The sequence below is a fragment of the Pagrus major genome, chromosome 19 (genome assembly GCF_040436345.1).
Source record: "Pagrus major chromosome 19, Pma_NU_1.0".
NCBI classification, from domain to species: Eukaryota; Metazoa; Chordata; class Actinopteri; order Spariformes; family Sparidae; genus Pagrus; species Pagrus major.
Window position 1 is genome coordinate 21,560,016 of NC_133233.1, and position 24,775 is coordinate 21,584,790.

General features: G+C 45.6%; 1 protein-coding gene across 1 annotated transcript in view; it reads left to right on the plus strand.

The window, feature by feature from the left end:
* Positions 1 to 24,775, plus strand: part of gli3 (GLI family zinc finger 3) — a 101,715-nt gene that overhangs the window by 22,692 nt on the left and 54,248 nt on the right. Inside the window, exon 3 of the mRNA XM_073488370.1 lies at positions 15,978 to 16,223. Coding sequence (XP_073344471.1) covers positions 15,978 to 16,223 — 246 coding nt within the window. The remainder of the gene's footprint in view (positions 1 to 15,977; positions 16,224 to 24,775) is intronic.

The following is a 24,775-nucleotide window of genomic DNA, read 5'->3' on the forward strand; positions in this document are numbered from 1 at the left end:
TTTTTGGTCAGTGATCATCCTTGTTTGCCCTCGTGGGTGCAGAAGAAATATATATTCCTCAAGAAACTCAACAGAAACCTCAAAATTAGCCCTCAAAGGACAATCCATACAGCTTTGATCTTGCAGTTTTTCCATTGTTTCCATCAGTCATCATAACTTCAGACTCACTAAAGCAACTGCTATGATCTGGGACAGCATGTTCTCACTCCCTGCAGCTGGGTCAGTGGCCTTAACCTCCAAACTATGATGCTCTACCTAATCCTCTGGCATCAGTGAAGCACCTGAAGGGCTCCGTGGTCAAGTTACCAATAATACATAATATACAATGTCCGGTTGGACTTTAAAAATAAAGCTTGCTGACAAACAGTTCACATAGTTGGACATATTATGACTTTTGAAACGTTGTTAAACGGTAGCGGTTTGGTTATGTTTAGGCTTCAAAACTACTTGGTGTAACGTTCGTTTACATACATTAACTTACTTATGTTGCATAGTCACACATTTTATGACTTCAGGACTGTTATTAATGTTGTCAAACAGTTTTGTTAGGTTTAGGCGCTTAAAACTACTTTGTTGGGTTCAGGCCCCAAACGTACTTGGTTAGGTTTAGGCTTAGGTTTCCAGTCCCGGGAAAGTCCTGTGAGTGACCGACTCAACCTCCCCAACCACCCCCTGACTCAGACTTTTCTCGCGCCTTGTATTAATGCACCAGAGGAGCCCTACATCATGAAACTTGGAAGCACAGGGCCAAAAACCAGGCTGAAACTTCATGATTGTGTTCCTTGCTTGGACTTCCTTTTAGTGATAACAATGTATTTCCAGATCCCGGCAATTAAGTTAGCGATGGCTGAAACTCTAAAAGTGAGACCCAAGTTGTCGGTTGTTATCATGAGCATCTCAAACTGACATCTCAGTCACAGATTTTTATCTCTAACATGTTTGGATAATTCATGCTGACCATCACAATGGCTCCTCGGAGGGACCTGAGATCATTTTCACTGACACGCTGAGAGCCAGAATGGCCTGGGAGTCAGAGGTCAGCCGGGTCAGAGACGAGTCTCTGAACTGACGAGCCTCCTCACAAAGACAAATCAGTCTGCCCTGTGTGAGAGGAATCGCGGGTACATCGACATATAGCCCGGCAATGCTGCATCACAGCAGCCCCGCCGGATGTCGCTCCTCTCAGAGAAGGAGGTGCCCCCGTAAACTCATAAACCCGTAAAGTGGGGAAACAGTAGTTGATTATTCTAACACTCTGTCCATTTGTCGCTAGGCATCAGTGGCCTCCCTCCTGCCAGGAGGAACAAAGCAGGAGTGTCCTGACCCTGCCAGGAGGATTTATTGTGGTGTGTTCTCGTGCGCGTCCTGTCTGTTTTGTTCGCTCGCTCACACCTCCTTACCACAGTGAGTTTCTTGTTGAATGGGACTCAGGATGAAGTCCCAACTAGTGGCCTTGTCACCAGCAGTGGAGTTCATATGACAGAAGAAGAGTGAGCTGATCTTTAATCATTAATATACTATATTATATGCATGTTAAAGATCCCCTCCTGTAGGAAAAGGTTTTTGTTCTTGTTCCTACAGTTGAATATTTGAGCTTCACTGTGTAGAGTTTTTGACCAGAAGGCTGTTTTCACATTCATCTGCTGAAAGTGAACATTTTCTCTGTGCTCATTGAAAATCTGATTGTAAGAGGCGGGCCTACGAGCCTGATTTGTGACATCACAAATAGTTTAATAGCCAATCCTGGGCCGATATTCAGTATGCACAAGTGTGATGTGGAAACTTGAAGCCTCCAGTGCACACACACACTGAGAATGGACAAGTTGAACTGATAAAAATGTTTTGCATATTCATATATTCTGAAATTTTTAATGAGGGAGAAGGAAAAGGTGCCATTTTTAGGATTTTAATGTGGTAATTATACTTTTTTATGCAAAGCAGTGTCAGACACACATTAGAAAGTGTTATGTTATGCCTTAATACGTGTGTGGAGGGGATCTTTAATGCATTTTCTGGTTTTTAATTCTTTAATTACTTGCTCGACATATGAGTGGTAAGGAATTTTAAAAAGAATCGATACCCAAGCTTGTGAATAATTTGTTCTTTGTCTGTTAAAAAGCAAAAAGAGACACAAAAATAATGCACAATTTGCGTACACATGTTTTATGTGCAAATTAAAAGAAAACTCTTTAAAGAAAATCTAAATGAGACAAAAGTGACTCATAGCGTATGCAATATCATATTTCACAGGAGTTTATAAAACATGTTGTATTTATTTTCCGCTCTTGGCTTAGTGGAAACTGTTTTTAATAATAAATCTTAAACGAATCTTTAAAGAAATCATTGAGGTAAATAAAGACAGACAGTTTAAAAACATTTTTCGCATTATAGTTGTAAAAAGACAGCATGTCTGAATGTAGCAGATTTATTGCTCGGGGGCCTGAAACTTATTTTTTGTCTGAAAGCGTCCTGTGTGTTTCACTGCTCAAAACTCACTGGATTAAATCAAGACATGCTCTGAGAGAGCAAAAGGCCCTATACCCCCTAATCTCTCTCCCCTGACCTCCACACCCTCTGGGCCTTGACTCTCACCCTTCTCCCTGCTCCCCCTCCCATTTCCCCGCCCAACTCTCTCCCTCGCAGTGCGAAAGAGGAGCTAGGATCAAAGGCCATAAACCATGGCAGTGATTTCTGGTGATTGATTAGAAGCAGAGGTTGAGAAGCAGCAGCTCTCTCGCCTCCTTTCTTCCCACCCTCCGGTGCTGCGTACGCATTCTCCCAGGGCTCTCGTAAATAGCTCAGGCTTCAAGTGTGAAAAGAGTTGCCGCGATTGGCAGACAGAGCCCAGAAACACATCCGTGCCGGGGCGGCTCGGCCAGTTTTTCTGCCTCTTCCTCCTGGATGGCAGGGGGGTGTCAGTTGATAAGAACCATTTGTTGTCTTGCTTGGATCTGGGGAGGGACAGTGTAATCCCCTCGCCCTGGTCTGTTCGCAGAGCTGGAGGAAAAGAGCAGAGGAGACGAGGAGGAATTGATTTTCAGAGAGAGGGCATGCGGAGAATTGAACTCAGATGTGTAGCAGAGACAGGGTTTGAAAGAAGCATTTCGACTTGCGGGGAAACAAATGTCTGTAGCTTACAGCACAGGGGCCGTGCAATTTGAACTTGAGCAAGTCCTTCTAATGTTAATCAATTGCATAGCTGTCTTTCACCATTCTCTCCTCCCCCTCCTCCTCCTCCTCCTCCTCCTCTCTGTCCCGAGCCAGCCTGGAGGCCTCTTGACAAGCAAGTGGTCATGTAAAGGCATTTTAATAGGACGTGCCCATTCAGAGGCGTTGAGATTAACACTTGAACCACATGCATGCTTTTGAGACACAAGCGCACATGCACCTCTCTCCTCGTCTCCCACTACCCTGCCTGATCTCACCTGGAGCTGCGAGTCTTAATGATGTTCGGAGTGTGGGCCTCGCAGCGACAGCTCCAGTCCCGCGGAGATGTGTCTCATGTCAGACTTTGCGCCAGACAGACTCCAATAAGGAAAAAGGGGGAGGCGGCGGTGGGGTTGGGGTTGGGGTGGGTGTTCTTCAACGCAGCTGGAGCGAAGCCAAAACTAAAAGTGCAACTCTCTGAAGGTTTTGTTTTCCCTCCGTGGTATTTACAAAGTGATTGAGCGCATTTTTGAGTGTCATGGAGTATCTCATTACGCTCTTAAAAGCTTTTTATCCATCCGCATGCTCAAAGATATGTACACATGCATCGCATACTGCGGATACTCATGCATGCAGACACATAATCTCTCATTTTCTCTCACTTTCCTCGACGGCACCAAGCTGTACACACACACTCGGTGCAGCTGGAGGATGGGCCGTCATTATTAACTGTTTGGCGACCTCATGACTTCATCTTCGGTGCTGTCAGAGGCGGCCCACATTATGTCTCCGCTCGGCTCAATGGGCTCTTTGTTCTGGTTTGGCTCTGGAGCAGCTCAGCATGGGGCTGCGTGAGTCCAACAGTCCCACTGCGGCTCTGGAGGGAGGGATGGAGGGATGGAGGGAGGTTAGTGGAGATTTGGGAAAGACATGGGAACTGGGAGAAAACCTGGGAGAGAGAGAGAGACGGATGAGATCAGGAAATCGGGAGCGAGTAACAAGAGATTAGCGGGAAGAAAGTGTGAATGAGATGCAGAAGGTGGGACGTGGGGAGGTAATGCTACAGGCTACAGGTGAATCGTAAAGTTAACAGTCTGCTCTCCTTCCGCCCTGATTCATTCCAAAACGAACACCAAGATTACGAAGGCGACTTGTCATCCGAGCTGCAGCGGCCAGCGTCTGTGTGGAATGTGGGATTAATCGCAAAGTAATGCAGAGATTAGAGAAGGAGGCGAGAGCGGAGCGGGAGAGGAGGATTCGACTGGCGGGAGTGACAGCAGAGGTCATACATGAGGAGAGCTCATTACTGAGAGAAGACAGCAACAGGAGGCGAGGAGACGCAGGGAGTAAGAGAAGTGAGGGAAATGGACAGAGTGTTGAAGCAGGAGACAAACTAATGGGCGAAAATGATTTAGGAATGTGCCGTATGTATGGAATATTAAAGAAAAGATGAACGTTACTATCCCCAGTGCTCTGCGACGTAGAAACTTGAGAATCTTTCTTAAAAAATATTGTTTTATAGGCTATTCATGTTACAACTTTGTTTCCATGTTTGTTTACGTCAGTGTTGTATGATGATTGGCCCTGAAAGTGACCTGTTAGATGTATTAACATGGGTCTACAAAGTGTAACCTCCATTAGCAGTGCTGGAAAACAGAATTTTAAAGGGCCAGGGTGTAGGATTGTAACCAACTGAACACCCCTCGTCTCATCCTCTCCTATGGTGCCGGCTAAAAAAAGCAAAAGGCCCTCTCTGGAGCCAGTGTTTGGTTTGTCCGTTCTGAGCTACTGTAGAAACATTGTGGTGCAGCATGGCAGACTCCGAGGAGTGGGACCTGCTCCTACTGTAGATATAAAAATAATAATTATTATATTATTATAAATCCCACACACTGGACTTGTCCCAAAACAATGACAGATGTACCAGACCTTTGGTTAGGTTTAAAACTAGTTATAAACAGCTGTCTCCTGAATGGTGTTTGACCCATACATGCTCATCCATCTTCAGATTTTGTCGCTCTTTATACCACATCACCTGACTTCCTCCTTTGCTTCAGTCGTAATAACTACGACCACTAGAGGTTGCAACAATAAATGTGAATATGGGTCGTAATGAGCTCCTTACACAGATGAATCTTACGGCTGTTTCTTTGGCCTTTGGAAGTCGTGTATAGTCTTGTACCATTAACTTTTTAATCAAAGAATCTCATCTCATAGCTCGAATGCCAGTTATCTATTCATGCTGAAAATTGATTGATTTATTTGCACCTCTGGGATCTTGGACACCTTAAATAACTCCTCTTAACACACTACAATGTACTCTTAGTGAGCATGTTGGGATTCAGTGACGTTGGCTGATGTAACCTGTGACATACAGTATATTTACTCCAGCCTAGTCTCTCATATTATCAAACCTGCAACTTTCACCCTGTGTTGAGTCACTTATCTAATCATATAGAAAGTCTTTTCCTTTCCCCTACTCACCTACAACCTCCAGCCCCTTCCCTGCAGACTGTAGTTAAGTCTGTTTGGCCAACATAGCAGATCCTCTAATCTGTAGAGCTTTCCCTGCCTGCTGCAGACGCTGTAATGAAGGGGTCCAGGTCTCACCTGTATTTTAAGGGGGGGAGAGGGCTGAATTACACCCTGTTTATTAAGCGGGCACTCCCATTCATATCACACGCTGGGGGCAGGGTGAGGGTCAGGTCTGGGATTTTGTAGCAAACGTGGCCCAACCGTCAGCAGTGGGATGCTGGGAGGCAAATGATGATTGATAGGTTTATAAAAGGCTTCTTTGTGAGGTTGTTTGGCACCTCTTGCTGGAAAAGAAATTGCGGAAAATGAACCAATGTTATTTTAGATAATTAATGTGTCAAGCTGTAAAGGCAAAAACAGTTGATTAAATTAACATCGGAGTTATTTTTAACACCAGGTGACTTAATGTATGTGCAGAACAGCCGCTCATTGTGGGAGCAGCAGTGAAGGAGCCGGTTGAGTTGTGTTATTTTTATGGCATTTGGCTTGTAGTTTGGAATTCTGATTGTCATGCTGTCTGGTTAAAAAAAAAAAGGCCTTATGTCCAAATGTGACAGGTTTCGAAACTTTAAACATTACCAGCTGCACTATCAAAGGCCACAAGGCATGCTGTTCATTTAACCCAGATCCGTCACACTCATGTATAGCCCCTGATTCAACCTGTAATGTAGACATTGAGCAGAAAGCATTAGACTGAGACTAATGTAAAGTTATGGGTGTGAATTAACTCCCAGCACCTCAATACCTGTTGTACGCCAAAGGTTATATTATACTGTACATATTTTAATATGTTTGGCTGGGGTGCTGTTGGAAATTAATATAGATTTACAACAAATTACATCATTAGGAGCAAATATACAATCTTCTAGTAACGCACACACCAAGCTTGGTAAATTTAAAGGTTTTCCTCTCTGTTTTGGTGCAATGACAATGGCATGTGTTTCAATGCATATGGGCAAAATGGTTAAGTAAGCCTAGTCAGAGACTTTTTAAAGGTACTACAAGGAGTTTTTATCTGGTTATGAAATACTCTCAATTTAATACTGATGCCTGTTTGTGACCCACATAAGCAAACGAGGCCATAAGCAGGAAGATTAACTATTTCTTTAAAGTTTCCTTAATCCAGAAGAGCCTGTGTTTACATTTTCCCAGGCAAAGTTACAGTGAGTAGTATGTTAGCCAGTTCAAAAGAAACAGGAGGAGAGTTTTGCTAGATAATTTTATTTTTGACATTGTATTTTCTGGTTTTGACAGTGGAAACACTGCCAGTTTTGTCCAGAGGAGCTCCAAAATCAACAACATATCAAAATTCCTTGTAGTAGTCCTAATAATCAAGTCAAGAAGCAGGACTGAAGGAGGTCCTGTGCAGCTAATTAACTGGTAGCTTTAATGACCAGTGTCACATCACTGTTTTTATAAATTCGTATACCTGCCACCTACAGTAAACACACCTGATCGTTTTCATCAAGAACCATCCATAATTCCCTGAAAAATGAACAAAAATGTTGAAAAATGCCATAACTCGCATTATTATAGGAATTGAGAAAACATTCCTGGATCTGTCCCTTCTTCTGGATCGACACCAAGAGTTAATGGGGTCTATTCTGGGCCAAGACCCATCCTCCATCCAAGTTTCATGGAAATCCGTTTGGTGGTTTTCATGTAATCCTGCTTACAAACCAACAGACGCAGTGAAAACATAACCTCCTTGGTGAAGGTAATAAAAAAACCTGAGTTCAGCAGGTGATCACAGACAGCAAGGGGTAGAAGTACCTTAGACCTACATCCTCTCTGATGACCAGCAGGGGGCGACTCCACTGGTTTAAAGAAGAATTTCAACCACATGTGAGCTTATGAGAAAATGACCCTACTTCTCACTTGATTCATTACCTCGGTACACAGTTTCCTACTGAGTTTATGGTCTCAGTCCCTAGTTTGAAGTCTTCTTCAATACAGCATGATGTTTACTTCGTAAATTATGGACTCACTTAGTGTAAAATGGATGGTGAGGTCAGGTATGCTTTGGGGGCGTGGCTACCTTGTGATTGACAAGTCACTACCACGGTGTTCTCAGTTAGATCCAATCAGGATATCCTCTCCAGCTCCACCCTCTTGTCCAAATATGGTCCCTTCTGGCTCCAAAAAAACCAAGATGGCGAAGGACGTAATGCCAAACTCGGCTTCAAAACAGTAGTCCACAAACCAATGGGTGATGTCAGGGTTGGCTTACACTTGGAGGGAGACTTTCGCAAAAATGGTATTGTGATTTTCCCACCTACACACGGTTTCCAAAGTTAGTTAGTGTGGACGTCGTCTAAATGTTGTACAAACAGATTCACCTCTGTTTACTGAGCTGCATACTCTAGCAGGTGCGAGAATAGATCAGCGGCAACAGAGTAGGTCAGCGAATTAGACGGACAGATCCGAACATCCGCAGGCCTAATCACCACAGAAGAGAGGGAGGGAGACAGAGAGAGAGTCCACTCTGGACTTAGACGCTCACCAGTCATTGATAAAGTGCTTAGCAGCAGGAAAATTAATGAATCCGGCCTGACTGGGAGAGGGGGGTTTTGGGGTTGAAGGGGAGGGAGAGGAAGAGGAGGAGGAGGGCTGTCGGGGGTGTGCGGGGGGGTAATCCTGTTCCAGCTAAATGGCTGATCCCTCTCATTCCTTAGATATCAAATGTCAAGAGTTAAATTAGCCTGCTAGCCTCAGATAGGAGTTAACATGCTTTTAAATGGGGCGGGGCGCGGCGATTCCTGCCCCCTCTGGGATGGCGGGCAGGTGCCTTTGAAGTGTCTAATTATCCAGCTCCTAGTAAGTGCTGGCTAACTGTCTTAATGGGGGCCTCTATGCATCAATGCACTGCACACTTATGCGCTCAAACACATGTACAAGAACGTGTGAATGTGCTTTTCTTTTGGTTTCTGTGTTTACATAAGAGTGTTTAGGGAACAAATACCGAAAGTAAAGTGAAAGAACTTTATCGTATCAACACTGTAAGGTGGGAGACGTCCACAGTGGCATTTTGGATCGAATTTGATGTGCTTGAAATTACTGTATTATTTTTTCTATTTTATCCAAACTGTTGGCTCTGTGTTTCTTTGCTTTGGCTGGATATCCATTTCTCTTGGCGAGCTGTTCCTAATCTGAGTGCCACAGACTTGGTCCGGATCACTCTGGTGTCAGAAGTGGGATTCCAATGCTGAGGCCCAGTGGAAAGCTGGCCCACTCTGGTCTGGTGGGCATTGTGCCCAGATTCACCCTAAAAGACCCACTATCCAAAATGGACATGATTCTGCCCTAGTCTGCCCTCGCACACAATCATTTTGTATTGTTACAGAGGACAGTATATAACTAACAGGTTGTGGCTGATCATAGCTTGCCGAGGCAATGCTAATACAGTCTATAAGCCAATCAGAAATGGCATTTTTTGCTTTGAAGCCTTGATCAAATGCATCTCTTGGTGTTTGATTCCTCAAAGAATACAGGCCAAGGTGCCCTTTGAGTGAAAAACCTTAAAAGCCATAACTATCCATGGTCAAAAAACGCATCAGCGTGCATTTTAGAGTCAGTGCTTTCAGCTCTCTCGCTGCCATGCTCATTGCTCCCTCACAATGTGGCCCTGATGAAATGGTAGTGGGGTTTCGGCTGCTCTATGGTGGGCCGGTGCCCCTAATGGGTGGATAAGGGGTAGCTAGGGGCAGGCGGAGGCTTGGCACGACACGACCCCGCTGTGAGGCTGATTTGAGGTGAGCGTAGGGAAGATGGAGGGCGCCAAAGCAGGCTTTGATTTGCCCCTCCCCAGCCCTGAGGCCTGGAGGCTGGGACTGCGAGATGCTGAGCTCTGGGTGCGTCCCAGCAGACCCCTGGCGGCAGAGAGAACAGGCTGGGACTGTGGGCTGTGGAGCGAGGGGGGGGGGGGTGGGCTGCCGAGAGCCAAATTGAGATGTGGGAGTCGTCGAATTTGCCTAGATGAATATTGAAGAGGGCGTTTGCGGGCGCTGTGTGGGAAATCAGCGGCTGACAATCGACTGCTAACCAGGAGAGGGAGCATCCTGACCTGCCCATGCCTCTCTCTGCAATTCGTCCAAACATCAGTCACAGGCTGATGGGTTGAATAATGTACCACCGCGGATTCACTCTGGAGAGACAGAATCAAACATGAGCACAAAGTTGAATGGAGTGAACTTTATGTTTGCCGAAGTTCTCCAGAGCTCCGACTAATATCTTGACTGCCCCGAGAAACGAGGGTAATGACCTGATTCTGCCTTCTGACATTTAGAAGATTTGTTCGTCAAGGAGTTTCTCCAACGGCGCCCTTTTTTGACAGATACAGGCATTAGGACTCGGTAACCTTCACATAATGCTGCGCTGAACTCTGTTGTGGGCAAGGCACCCAGCTCCTCGTGGCGCTGCGCCCGTCAAGCCAAGAAGTTGATCAGAAAAATACCTCACACAATTGCAGTAATCCCCTGTGCTCTTGTTGTGTTGGGTTTGGTGGAGTTTGAGCGCTCTCTCTCTCCCTCGTCTTTCAGCCCTGTGCTAATCGTGAATGATTCCCTCTGTCTATAGCGCCAGTGCCAGGGCCGGTGAATCAGGTACATAAGCCTAAGCCGCTTGGAGAGGTGCTCTTATTAAACTCTAGCCAGCTGCTGGAATTTTTCTTCCCCCCTCTCATTGTTAATTGGGGAGTCTTGAGTCTTTCCCGGGAGTTGATTTGCAAGAGAAAGAAAAAAAAGGAGCAAGAGATTATTGCACAGGAGGAGAGGAAGCTTTGAAGAAATGTTTTGTGATTTCACTGTATATCCTCCACTTCTCTCTCCTCCTTGTTCGCTCTCCATGTGCTCCCCAGCCAAAACCTGTTTGTGCCACTGACAACAGTGCTTTGAGAAGTTCGGAGGTGGAACACAGCATATGTCTGGCTCTGGCTCAGAGGTACAACAACACCTCCTCTGATGTTTAGGCTTTTAGGAAAGGCAGTAAGGGTGGTGTTGTGATGTGCAGTGGCCCTTTGTGCGAGCCGTGAAACATACATGTCCCAGCTTTAGAGCCTCTGAGTTCAGGCTTGAGGGCAAATCAGATGCTTGAGAGTCAAGGACAGATTGGCATGTGGAGGAACAGCAATCCTTGTTCTTAACCTCTGCCTCTCGAAAAATACCTTCAAAAACAACAAGCCAAGGGGTTTTTGTTTCACTTTTCATTTCTGTGAATTGGCTGGGCACCCTTAACTTAAGCCCCTGCTTGTCCCAGAGCCCAACTCTCAGAGGAATTGGCCCCACTCCATATCTCATTATCTCTTTTAAAGTTTCATTTTGTCATTGCATCCACGCTCTCTTTTATGCCGCCATATTAAAGGCCATGCATAGGGGTTTTTTTTCTCTGAAGGTATTCGTACCAGTTTTCACAATAGAGAGACCCCAGACAAGGGGAAAAAAAGGGAGAAACCTGGGCTTTAGGATTTAATGAGTGGCTTGCTGGGGGTGAAAGAAGGATAGAAAGCAAGTGAGGGAGAGCAAGAGGGAGTGCATTTGTCGAGGGTTAAGAGGAGAGAGGAGAAGGGAGGAAGAATGCAGGAATGGAGCACCAGGTACCATAATAGTGGCAGAGAAAGCTCCTGAAATACTAGAGCTGGGGCGTGTGCTCTGATCAGGACGGCAGTGAGCACAATTACCTTCTTTTCAAATCCTTCAGTGACACTGCGGGAGGAAGGAGGACTTTGAAACTTGAAAGGCAGGAGCTCGCTTTCAACCTCAAACGCGAGCAGGAAAGGGCTCTGAAATTTGTTCAGTGCTCCCCATCCACCATTAGCTTGTTTCTTCCTCTCGCCTCCAGGCATTTAAGCGCTTTTTGAAAAGATGTTAAGAAATTCAATCACCATAGAGAGAGAGAGAGAGTGGGATAGTTCTTTTTTCAGTTTTTTTTTTTTGAGAGGCATGCTTTCCTCTGGTCCACAGAGGACCGGCCTGCTGCTTTTGTATTGGGCTGAATAGACCTGCAAACTGGTAGAGGACTGGATGTGGCAACCATGGGAAAAGAGAGGGAAATAAAAGAGGAATGAAAAATGAGGAAAGGGTCTGTTGGGCGGATGGTCAGAGTTAGACAAGCGTTGCGGGATTGAACTTTTCAAAGTTGCATGTGTTTACCTGTGTCTGCTCTGTCTTCATTAGCCCGTTTTTTGACAGATACCTGACATGTTATAGGGATACAGAAAGTTTCCAGCAGCAGGTAGAAGCAGCACAGAGAAAGAAATCGTACTCGAGACTTTCTCCTGTCTCCGCCAGTACGAGGAGTCAATTGACCCTTGTGCTGCTGAGTGTTTGTTTAACCATTTAAGGTGCTATAAAGTGAAGTAATGAAGCCCCTTAAGGTGGTATATGGTAGAATGATGAACCCCCCTGTGGGCTTTCCATGGTGACTGGAGGGGGATGGTGGCACTGTGACACCGCTGTGATTGAACTATTAGTCGCTTGACCTCCCCTGGAGGAGAGGCACATGTGTGAATAGCAGTGGGGTCACTGGAGAAAAAAGAAGGGGGACAGAAGAGATTTGGTGGATAGAGAAGGGCTGCTTGACCATGGCAAAAACCATAATCAGGATTATTTTTGTCGACGTTAAGATCACAATTATTCATCACAATTACACACTGACTTTGGAAACTTCATGCACGTATTGAACTTTTTAAAAAAAAAAAGGCTTTTTAACAGCTTTCCTTGGATTTAAAGATACAATATGTAACATTTCTGCATTAAAATGTCTATAAACATCTATACCAAAGGTTTCCAACAATGTTCACACCAACAGAAATCAGCATTTTTGTTCAAGGTAACCGCGTGTTTCATTTGGTCGCCTGCCGTAAAACTTGCGGTAAAGAATCAGTGTGTTAGTTGGCAAACAGGGTATTTCCTTAAACTTAAATATAATATGCACAATTTCTGCATCAGGATGTCTGAAAACAACTAGACCTTTGTTATATATTTTGTTAAGTTGTGTACGTGTAAGTCCATTATCCAGTATATCATACCGGTATGTTCCATTCGATTGTCTGTTGCAACAACTTCCAAGGAAGGAAGTCGGCGATTGAGCGAAACATAACGTGAATAAAACGGCAACAAACGGCAGCTCGTTTGTTTACAGTGGGTCGAACTAAACATGCATCAGCTGAGACTGAGTTTGGGCCTCTTGGGTTGGGTGAAAGTGCACCGGTGTAAAGAAAAAGCAAGCGCTCATTGTGCTGGATTTAAACAACAAGGCGAAACAAGAGCATCATTTTAAGACTCAATAACTGTTTCGTCTCGATGATCTTGTTTTCATGAACATTGGAAGCCCAAATCCAAAAAATTGATTAATCAGCCCTAGAAGAGAGTTAATATGAAAAATTTAAGTTAAAGTCATGTGAAATATATTTAAGTAAGCAGCTGAGTGTCCTCAGTAGTTTTTCATAAGATGTTTCAGTCCAGTTTCGGTGCCCAGTGGCCTCCTTACTGCTACACTATCTAAGGCCCCAGTGATGAATCTATTTATTAAACATCAAATATCTGTGTGAAAAAGGGGAAAAAGAGCTCATAAATATGGAGACAGTTTTTACTTCCCCAGATGTAATGCTAGATTTTGTGGATGTGAACGAGCTGAGAGTACACAGTGGAAGCCTCCTCGCTCCACACAGCTACATGCTCTACCCTTCGCCGTGCTTGCTCCCAGCATAGTTTACAGTCTCGACTTCTTTCAATCCATGTCAGGAGATGAACCCAATTCCGAAATCCCTTTATGTTAATATTGCGCTTTGCAAGAGCAGACCTATTAATCCAGCTTTAACCGTATAAGTGCCATTATTCCCTTAATAAGATCACTGGCTGTGCAGTATAGGATTAAATACTTATATCATAACTGACACTGTCATTTCCCGCGGATGAGAGTGGCTTGCCTCTCTGGCTGTCAGTTCCGCGTTAAGAATCCTTGAATCTGCTGCCAGTGCTGCGCCGATGCGCGGCTGGCCCGAGCGCTGGTAATGGATGTGGGAGAGTGAGGGGAATAAAAGCGGGGACCCGTGGGTTGCTACCCTGCTCTCTCCATCCCTATTCTCTCTTTCAGTTCCTCTCTCTTAACCTCCCCCTTTCTGATCGCTTCTCTTCTTCTGTGAAGTGCGGCTGCATTATGGCGGTCCTCTCCAGTGCTTAAGGTAGTGCTCTTTAATCTGGCCCTCTCTTCTGTTCTTAATTGGCAGTTGGATGCTGTTGGGTTGCAGAGCATGGTGGGGGAGCCCTGCACCGCTAGGCTGCTAATACTACAGAATCTCTGGCGCCGGCACAGAGGCATTTTGCCAGGTTCTCAGCGTGCCACATAAATGCAAGAAAGAAGCGTTGGAGTGTGGTGATGACCAACACCCTCGGTGGTGAAATTGCGTAAAACCAATACCATTCACGACAGCAGCTGAAAAAGAAGTCAGGGCCTGAACGGAGACTGTAGTGCTCGATCTGACGCCTCTAGGCCATAAGTAAGAGAAAAATGATCTTCCCACGTCAGTGCCTTCATCAGTGTTACATACTATGCCAGTTTCTAACGTAGTCTATATAGTATCATAATACAGAAAAGCCTAATACCAGGTCAGGAGGCTAGCTGACCCTTTTACAAGTCAGTTCAGAGGTCGGGTCAAGGGTCGTGTCTTTCTACTGGAGCTCAGCCCTTGAACTCAACTCTACATATATCATCTTTACCCCGCGTGGCAGGTAGGTTTCTCCTAATTTCCCCCCCAGAGTAAGAAGTTTGAGAACAGAGAGAGAGAGAGTGGGGAGAAAGGAGCAAACAAGAGAGCAAAAGAAGGAGGACGCTTGTTAATGGGCAGCTTGGTATGCAGACGGAAAGCCTGCGTTGCCTCCTCCAAGGGAATCCATTGCTTTATAAAGAGAACAGACAGAGCTGAGTTTAAGAACAGACTTTTGGGAATGCCGCCTCGACTGTGTGAAATGAAAAGGTTGGGATTTTTTCATCCATGGTGTCCATTTGCTCGTACACCGCCTGCCTCTGAACTCCCACATCTCAAAGTCAAACCCTAACAGATTTACACCCAGTAGTTTTTTAAGGTGTACAAAGCTGATCTCCTCCCTTTACCCGCTCCTCCTACATGAACTAACTACATGAGTGTGTGTGTGAGTGGGAGTAGTGTTCTCATGTCTGCTTCTAACAAGGCCTAACACGATTACTACTTTTTATTGGGAAATAAAAATAACTGGGATTAGTAATATTATTGTCATTCAAAGACCATTTTATGCCACTGATATAATGATAATGTGAAGTGAACCCTTTCTAAATTTTCAACATCCAGACATTGGAATTGAAATTTGAAAAAGATAAAGATATCCAAAATAAATCAAATCAAATCAAACCACACAACCAAACACTAAATAAAAAAAAGCTCAGTATGTCAGCTGATAAACACACATGTTTTGCCCTGATCCTTCAAATGTGGTTATCAAACACTTGTGGCAGGATATTTCACAGTGAAATAATACATTTTATTGTCTGAAATGACATCAGTGCACTGAAACAGTAAACTTCACTGGGAATTTAATAGTTAAAAAGGCCCCCAATCATATTTTTCAATATAATCAATAAAAGAAAGTCTTCATATCTGTGCTCAATTGGGTCAGAAAGTACTGTTTTCCCTTAAAAATGCTAATATCATCTTAAAAATTCCAGTAAAAATGTTAGCTTTATAAAAAATGGACTCTACAAGTTTATGCAAAACTTGTGGACTCGACATGATATGACAAACTTGTGGAGTCCATGTCAGCTCAAGTGCATGCTGTCATTAAAGAAAAAGTGGGACATACCAATTGAGCTGGCATGGCAATGACAGCATGCACTGAGGCTGGCATGGACTCCACAAGTTTGTGCAAAACCTGAGGACTCGACATGATTTGACACACTTGTGGAGTCCATGCCAGCCTCACTGCATGCTGTCATTAAAGACAAAGGGGGGCATTTCAATAATACAATAATACTAACATTTCAATAATACCAATCAGTGTCAAATCATGTTGGTAAAACAGGAATCCTCAGGATTGGCACAAACTTGTGGAGTCCATGCCAGCTCGAGTTCCTACTGTCATTTAGGAAAAGGGGGCTGCAACCCAAATGCAAAATAGAGGAATTTTTGAGTGGTCTCATGCACGGATAAGTCAATAAGATATGTACTCTAAATGGATAATGTAACTTTTATTCTTATATCTACTCACAATAAATCTGCAGCTCATTGTTTTCCTCCATCGAAGTTTTCCATCTGTCTACCCTTGCAGAGGACGAGAGTTCAGGCACGCCTTACCACCGCGAGAGGCGCAATGCCATCAGCTCCCAGGCCCCGACGCCCGGCGGCCCCGACAGGAACGTGAGCGAGGAGCCCTCCACCTCCACAGAGGAACGCCCCTCCCTGCTCAAGAAGGAGCTGCACGGTTCCCTGCCTCACCTGGCTGACCATGCTCTGCCATACCGGGGCACTCTGTTCGCCATGGACCCCCGCAACGGCTACCTAGACTCACACTATGGTAAGTCCACTAAAACAGTTGGTATTATTTATTGTAAAAGTGTAAAACTTGTGGAGAAACTCCGCAGCTCAAGGACGTGTTTGTAGCACTCCAAACACTGAGTCCAAGTTTGTCTCTTTACTGTAGGTGAGAGGCAGGACTGCCAGATGCGTGATTAAGTCTGACAGATTAGCCTCTCTCTTGCGCTCGCCCTCGCCTCGGCACACACACATTTTGCGAACACATGCACGCACACTCGTCTTGTTTTGTGCCTGGGAAGTTAGTATGGGGAACGGCCAGCGTAGCTTCTTAATTCCCTCATTAGGGGCCTGTCTGAACACAGTACTCCGCTTTCTCTCATCAACACACACTTCAAAGCCCCAAAGCAGCGGCGAGTCAAACCTCACCACCCCCTACTCTGCCTCTCTCTCTCCCTCTCTCTCTCTCTGGGACTGTGTGAGAGGAAAGAGAGAGGAGAGAGAGAGAGACTAATGGAGATGGAGCCTGAGAGATTGTGGTGAAGGGAGAGCTGTGGCTTGAGTGAGATACTGAAGATAATTTGAAAAAAAAGAAGAAAAAAAAAGGTGAGATAGGCAGTAGTAGTCAGATGAAAGCGAGAAGCTGTGTGTGTACGTGGAAGGAGAGAACAGGAGATAGATGATTGGGGAGTAAGAGGCTGATTAGGAGGTTAATTCGGCGGCCACTGTAGCCAGGACTTAGCCTGCAGACAAGGATTTGATGTGATAGCTTGTTTAGTTTGGTTAAATTGGCTCTGAATTGGGGCAGACAGAGTGGGACAGAGGGATTTTAATCCAGTGGCAGTAATGAAAAGTCCAGTGGACCCCAACCTTCTACTGTAACTCTATTTATTCAGCCGCTTCATTAGCCGCCGCTCCGTCGTACATGGGGGTGCCTGAGAGTCACCAAGGTGCCTCTTTAAGGTAAAGGTTACTTAAAACCAGGCGATGGTGCTGTGGACAGGACCCTCGAGGGCAGAACATTACTGCCCATTACATCCTGACCTAACTCAGCAACACTGCCACTTCTCATTTTGTGTGTGTGTGTGTGTGTGTGTGTGTGGGTACGTGTGAAGGAGCTCTGGAGGTTCCAGACCACTGAAGCCGTGGGGTAGGAGTGGAGAAAGTGGGGTGGGGGAGGGGAGGGGGGTCAGTCTACAGGCTCGGGGTCATGTGGAAAAGTCACAGTCTGAAATGGAGAGTTCAAAAGCAGCAGGGAAAAGTCAAAAGGGCCGTAGAGCTTCGAGAGGCTTTCTTTGTGTATTTTTGGACTCGAGAGGCTGGAAGACGGCAATCATACGAGGGCGAGGAGAGGAAGCTGTAGGCATGATAGACTTTAGTCTCCTTCTACGCTGCTTCTTCCACATTTGAATATAAAAAGTCGCCAGTATAAATATGTCAATCATCACAAATCTAATCAGCAACAATTTGCCGTTTGCAGCTTTTATAAATATGAGGATTTGCTGCTTTTCTATTTCTTAATATCATTAAGAATTAAACATTTGGCTAAACAAAACAAGCCATTCAGACAGTGTTGTAAAAAAAACAACCCAGAAGTCATACTTGAGTAAAAGCTGATAAAAATTAATTAATTTAAAAATCCTTCAGACACACAAGGATTATTTAAGGAGGCATTTAGGATTGGGATTTTTGCACGCAAACAACAAACAAACAATTTTGGAGCTGCAAATTTTAAAAAAAAAAAGGTGGCTTGAAGCACTCGACCCATTAGAAATGTTCAGTGCCACAAGCCCCACCCCCCAAAGTTCTGGGAGGTAAAATAAGGTCCCTGAACTTAATTTCGACCCTGGACTCTGCAGTGGAAATGCACAGAGTACCTCTAAAGGTTCCTAGTTTCTGGGGAAGTTCCTGCTGTGGAAATGTGGCTATAGACAAAATGATTGATAGATAATTTTTAAAACATTGTTAGAATAATCGATAATGTAAATAGCCGTTAGCTGCAGCCCTAGTGTCAGTGCATAAATAAGAGTTACAAAGAAAAGTGATTTGTTACCGATGCTTTTAAGAGAAATCACACCAATAAAGACAAAAACAAGTCTGAATGGCTTCTAGTGTTGCTCATTGATCTTTCACAGTCAATTCTCTGATCCTGACTCCGCTCAGGAAGACTTATGATCTGAGATGAGAGCATAGCTGTGTAAAACACCTCCTCCTGGCCCCAGGTGTTTGAGGACATGGGGAGTCCCTAAAGGCAGCGGTCCCATTCTGTCTGATTGAACCCAGTACCAGAGCTCAATCCCCATGAGCTCCGGCGGTCTGAGGGTCAGCAGAACGAAAGGGTTCCCCCTAAAACCTCCGCTTCCCCTCCCTCCCTCAGCTGCTTTGAACCAGAAGCCTGTAGAGTCTGTCGCCACTCCTGCACCACAAGGTGTAAAAAGCCACGGGCTCCTGTTCTGGTTTCTGGTTCCATACACACACACATGCGCAGCCCTTACTCCACCAGTGGTAGTCCCTCTCTATGAGGGCTTTGTCACCTCCTAAATTCATCCCAGGTGTGCGCCTGTGTGTGTGTGTTTGTGATGGAGAGGGGGCCCTAAGCCTTTGTGCTGTGCTTGCATAGCGTGCCACGCCACGCAGCAGACAGCCAGGTAAATCCGATTACTCTTAGCGCTGGTGTGTGTCAGTGCTTAATGTGCCTAAATGCGACGGCACCTGCAGCCTCCCCACACCTGGCCGCCGGGTCATTATCGTGGCGGTGAAGCTCTGGGAGGCGTGGGAGTTGAGCAACGTGAAGCGAGCCAGGAGGGGGTTTATCTTAGGGGGTAAATCTCCGCTATTCACCCAGACTTGTGATCTCCCACTCCTCTTAACGTCCGCAGCCTAAGACTGTGTTTACTCTGGTTTTTACACCCACTTCAGAGCAGAAAAGAGGAGGCACTAAGGAAACATTGCCCCTATTGTTAGCATTAGCTAATCGTGGCGATGCCGGAGCCTTAGCCGCTTTTCTTGGGCAAACACTGGATAAGAGAGTCCACATCCTTCTTAGCACAACACTAATACATGGGGCTTTGTTGTGGGATAAGAAGAAAGGATTGAGATGGGGATTAATGAGGGAGAAGTCTTTTTTTTAAGATCTTAATTGTGTAGAAGTGTGAATGGGATGCGCGGCGCCGACATCTGTTTACATTGTGCGCTGATTAGCCGGTCAGTGGTCCTGCAGCAACAGTGAGCCCACTTGCTGGCGATGCATCTCCGCTTCCTCCAAAGGGATCTTCGTATTTTAAGTGTCTCCTTCTTAAACACTTGCCCATCTTTGCCAGACTAAACAAAATCATCATGGAGGGACTTAAAGCACATCGCATTCAGTGGCTTTCCTGCAAGAAAGGAAGGCAACTAGAGGAGAGTGAATTCGCCAAGCTTTACAGACAATGGTTAAGTATTTGGGCGCTGAAGGGACATAAGTTTGTGGTTGTACTTTATCTATGATACAGTAGGTCATTGACAGGAGTAGAAGAGATGCATTAGGTGCGTCTCCAGGCTGTGATGGCTGCCTATCAGTCCAACAGTCTTTCCTTTAAAAATCTAGCCCAGATCTGGCTGCCAGGGCTTAATCCCCACACCAAAGCCTTGCTGTCCTTGACTGATCTTAGAAACCAAGCCTGCTAAGCTAGAGGCAGTGGAGGTATGGATCTCTTGGCTGAAGGATTCCTTCACATGTATCATAGTAACTCTGCTCTGAGCCTGGACAAAGGTGACTCCTACCTGGATCATACAGGCCCTGTGTTCTGGGAAAGCTAGCGTGAACACTGAACACAGCAAAAACCCATCCCTGGGTTTTTTCTGATGTGGTGGGGGCGGTGGGTGTCCAGTCAAAGGGGTTAAACTCTAAACTGCTGCGCCGAGCTGATCTCAGGTCTACTGGGCCGTAACACGCCAGCCGCTACCCCGGCGTCAGTCTGTCTGCCTCGGTATCAAAATGCAGCTGACCACTGAACTGAATGAGCTAGCTGTCGCCGAACTGAACGTGATCCGCACATCAATGGCCCCCGGACTCTCTATAGTTAATTAAAACGCTTGGTCTTTGAGTTCATATGGACTGCACGGGGCCTTTCTTTACGTCGTGAAATAGCAAAGAGAGCAGGAATAAGTGTGTGTGCATACAAGCAGCTTCTGAAGTTGCACTCAAAAGAACAAACTTTCTGGCCTCTTGTTGGTATGAACGTGACGAGCACTGGTTGGGATACAGCTTCAAACATCCTCCCCCCCAACCCCAAAGAACTGGGGGAGTACAGCCTGGGGTGAGAAGACACGTGCCTGTTTCAAGGGTAAGTGTTTGTCTTTGTGATTGTTTCAATATTGGCTTTTTGAGTGTGGTGGCACGGTGTAGTCCCCCAGCGGTGTGCCGGCACAGAGAAGCCTGGGGCACACTGCAGGCAATGAAGAGGGATCCCTTCCATCCACCTCCTTTCATCAAGAAAGAACAACATGGGCCTGTGCTCTGCTGTGGCCCCTTGGTCCAGCGCACCAGGGATAATCAGATGATCCCCTTTTATACAGCTTATTAGAGGCATCTCATGCTGTAAGATAGGCCATATTCTCACATGCATGTGCCCCTTTGTAGCGCTTGATGATTTGAGGGGGTTAAGCAGAGTTTGAAGTGCTTCGAGAACGCACTCTCATACCATCTTAAGGTCATGTGGTGCTCTTACCACAAAGCGGGTGCGTGTGAACCGCATATCTCCGAATAATGGCGCCGCTTATTAACAATGACAAGATTAAATGTGAAGGGGCTAAGAAGACTTAAGAAGAATCTCCAGCGAACTTAAGATGTTCAAAGAAGAAGACTCAGCATTTCTCGGTATCATTGTCACAACATCTGTCAGCGTGTTTTTACTGCTTTTCAAGTGAGATTGGTTAATCAGTCGAGCCACAGAGGCGAGTAGAGACAATAGCTTAAAATGAAGATTTGCTGCATCTGGTACGTCCAAAAGGAGAATCGACTGCAGCAAACACCGCTGGTAACAATAACATTAAGCGCTAAACTATGAAAACAACAAGATCGAATGCTCCTGGGGGCCTCTCCTCAGCTAGCTGTTGGAGCTTTTTCTCTCCTCCTTAAGTTACCCTGTAGTCTCCAGTAGGATAATCACCTCTGTGTGCGATGGGAGAATCAGAGTTATTTCATGGTTTTAGACATGTTTGTTTCCCGTGTATCCAAATCTCATCACTCCTCTTTTTTGTATTTGCATTCCTGTCACACAGTGGCAAAGATAAGCGCCCTTATCCCCTCAGCAAACAACCCCGTATCTTGCTCCCGTCTCTGGAGGGGTCGCAAGTATATATTGTTCTACGCCAAGAGGAGGCTGATGAACACAGTCTAATTAAAATGTTTCTGCTGAAATGTGAGATATCACTGTGGAGAGGAGAAAGAGGAAGAGGAGTCTGAGGGTACGAGTGAGACGGAGGGGTGTAAGAAAAAGAGAGGAGAGCCGGAGAGAGCGGAGAAGAAGGAGGAGGGGGTGTAACAAAGCAGAAAATGAAGAGAGACATAAAAGAATGGGAGCTCAAGGAGGTCAGGCCCATCACAGGCTTTAGTGTTGCCTTTAAAGATGCCTGGGACAGGTGGCAGCTCCAGACAATCTCGCACCACAGAGCAGCATCCTCTCAGGAGGAGATAAGGGATTCCTCCATCCACGCACCCTCCTCCTCCTACCTCTCCTTCACTCACATCCCCACCTCCCCTTCCTCCCGTCTTGGGGTTCTCCCAGACAGCCTGCTTTGATGTGGCTCAGTGTGAGCGGGCAGCTGTAGGCCACGGGGCTGCAGCAGCGCTGCTGGGCCACTGGGCCGGCGGACCGTTGGGAGCCGACTCGAGCGCGGCTCAATCAGTGGGGCTCTCCGGTGCCCGGCACTTTCAGGTCTCATTAAAGCGCTCCGGCAGGGTTAATCCTCTTTAAGGTTTACATGGGCCCCAGTTTGTCTCTGTGCCCAGGCTGAGGGAACCCCTGGGCGCCACCTGCGTGACAAAGACTCAAATCACTGTGACACAAGTTCCCTCCGTCTGTTGCCTCACTCCTCCACTCCCCTTGTATGTTCTCCTCTTTCTCCATGGCTCTCACTCGCCGTCCCCCGTGTATTCTGCCTCTTCTTTACTCCCCTTTCCCTTGATAGTACCTAGGCCTAGTTGTAAGTCTTTTAGGATTATTTGGGTGGAATCTGTTGACAGGGGTGCAGTAAATGGATTACAACTTTGTCCTTGTTTTGGGATGCTGTGAGGAGGGAAAGGGGCGAGATGCGCTTTGAATAATGAGAGAGGCAAAGAGAAAGAAATAGACCGAGAGCAGGATTAACTGAGAGAATTAGGAAGACGACGCAACAGTGAAGGAGAGGGTGAAAGAGAGGCTAAGGTGACAGCAGAGGATAGAGCACAGAGAGTGGAAAAGAGGGAGAATCAGAGAGTTCCAGATGTTGTTGCTCTCATAAGACCTAATTGGTCCAGAAGTGTCGACCCCTGTCTGGCCCTGCAGCGCCAAGCAGCCATTTGTCTGATTGCTGTGACACTGGGCTTTGTCTTTGCTCTGTGACACACAGTTTCCTCCATTAGCCCAAATAATGGCCAGGTACCTCTGGAGGCCTGCACAGACTTTGTTTAATGTCTGTATGGGTTTGGTGGAAAATAGAGGAATAGACTTACAGTACAGGGGGAAATACCAGTTCACTGTAAAACATATCAAGGGACTGAGCTAGTGTTGCTGCATGTTAATGTTATACACTTAAAATCATTCGTGCATGATCAGGATACAATAGTTTTTAGATTTATTTCCAGGCAGCCACAAGTTTCCACTAATTTTAACACATCTGAAAGTCAGCTTTGCGGAGGTTTACTAGATCACTCATCTGTTGCCAATTATGAACTCAACTGTTTCGTGAATTCAGAGTTTCTCCCAAGATGGAGATTCCAGAATTGGTTCTCAAACTGCAGCTGTTTTTATGCAAGAGACAACATGCGTAACATTCATGTCTCTGCGCTCGAATCCTCAGTTTTAACCCTCAAACGCCAAGAACAATTTCTGGAGTGCCTGGCTCTCGTGTATTTAGTTTGTTTGACCTCCTCTATTCACGCAGGCGACAATAAATGCCATACATCATTTGATTCAGGTGAACCTTAAGTTTCAGTCTTGGTCATTTAAAGTCCTAATTTTACATTTGCTTTGTCTGAGAATGGTCGATTTACCAGAATTTTAAAAAAAAAACAGTTTTTCAGTGAAAAAGAGGTACTTTATTTCATTAACTGATCATGAAGATGTGTCCAAAAATGTTCAGAGAGTAGATAGAAAGGTTATGGACATTGAAGCAAAAGTTACTTTTACAGTAACTTATCCATTATTTAGTATATTAGTATATTATCCATTGAATATAAATAACAAAAGAAGCTTTGCTACAACCATTGACCGTGATCAATGCTTCAGAACGTGATGGAGTGATCTTGTTCACTACAAAGCTCCTGAATATCCAAACAATACATTTTTTTTTTTTTGCTTTTATTGCTTTTTGGCCATTTTCCCAGAAATCTTGGATGTCAGAGTGCCCTTGAACGCACCACAGAGGAGAATCTTTAAAACTGGCTCCTTCTTTCAGCCACATCACGGCGCGATAATACATAATTTTGACATACGAACAGGTGACAAAGTGCGCACTGTGATGGATCACCACTCTTAACCGAGATTAAAGCCTCCGCAGGTTGATATTCACAACACACGAACTACCTGGAAATGTAATTCTGCAAACAAAATTGCATTCAAATGACCTGCGTTGGTCAGTGGCCTCTCAGCATGATTCAAAATTGAGAGGCTGTCCAGTTGCCACAAGCAGTGTGCAGCCGGTGTGTTGTTATAATGCAGGTGTGTTAGCCTCACAGTCACTATCACACAGCCACTTGCAGTTTCACTATCACCTGCCTGCATAGGGGCCCGTGCAGGGAGGAGCTGTGACGGCTGAGGGTCAGCCTGATACAGCCGTGGCAATCATGAACGCTGTCACTGATATGACCTTGGCTCATATGGATGTCGCAGTAAGTCCGAATAATTTATCATACATTTTCTATGATAAAGGCATTTAAAGGAGCCTGTAAAAATAACATTCGGTCACATCTTTTTCTAATAATGGTCTCAAAAATAGATCAAGCCCTGACGCGGCCTTGCGTTTGAGTTGCATAAATCACAAAGGAGGAGAAAAATAAATGTAGCAAAGTCCTGGCGAGTTAACCTGAGGTTTAAATCAACCTCCTTCTCTCCGAGAGGTATCATCGTTTTGAGAGAAGGAGATAGACAGCTGTGGGAGATAAAGACAGAGAAGAGGAAAGAGGTGTAGCGCACTGTTTCAGCTACTAAACTGCTGTGTAAATCTCTCCCCCAGCTGGGTGGGGGAGAGGAGGCTGGAGGGTGGGGTTAGGGTAGAGAGGGTGCTGGAGCGACGGTGGTGGTGGGGGGGAGGGCCAACGCATAGCGCTTTGTTCTGCTCCCCAGCTTATCCCAATCTGGAGAAATTCACCAAATGTAGGAGATAGATTGGCGCTCCGCAGAGGCCTCGTGAAAT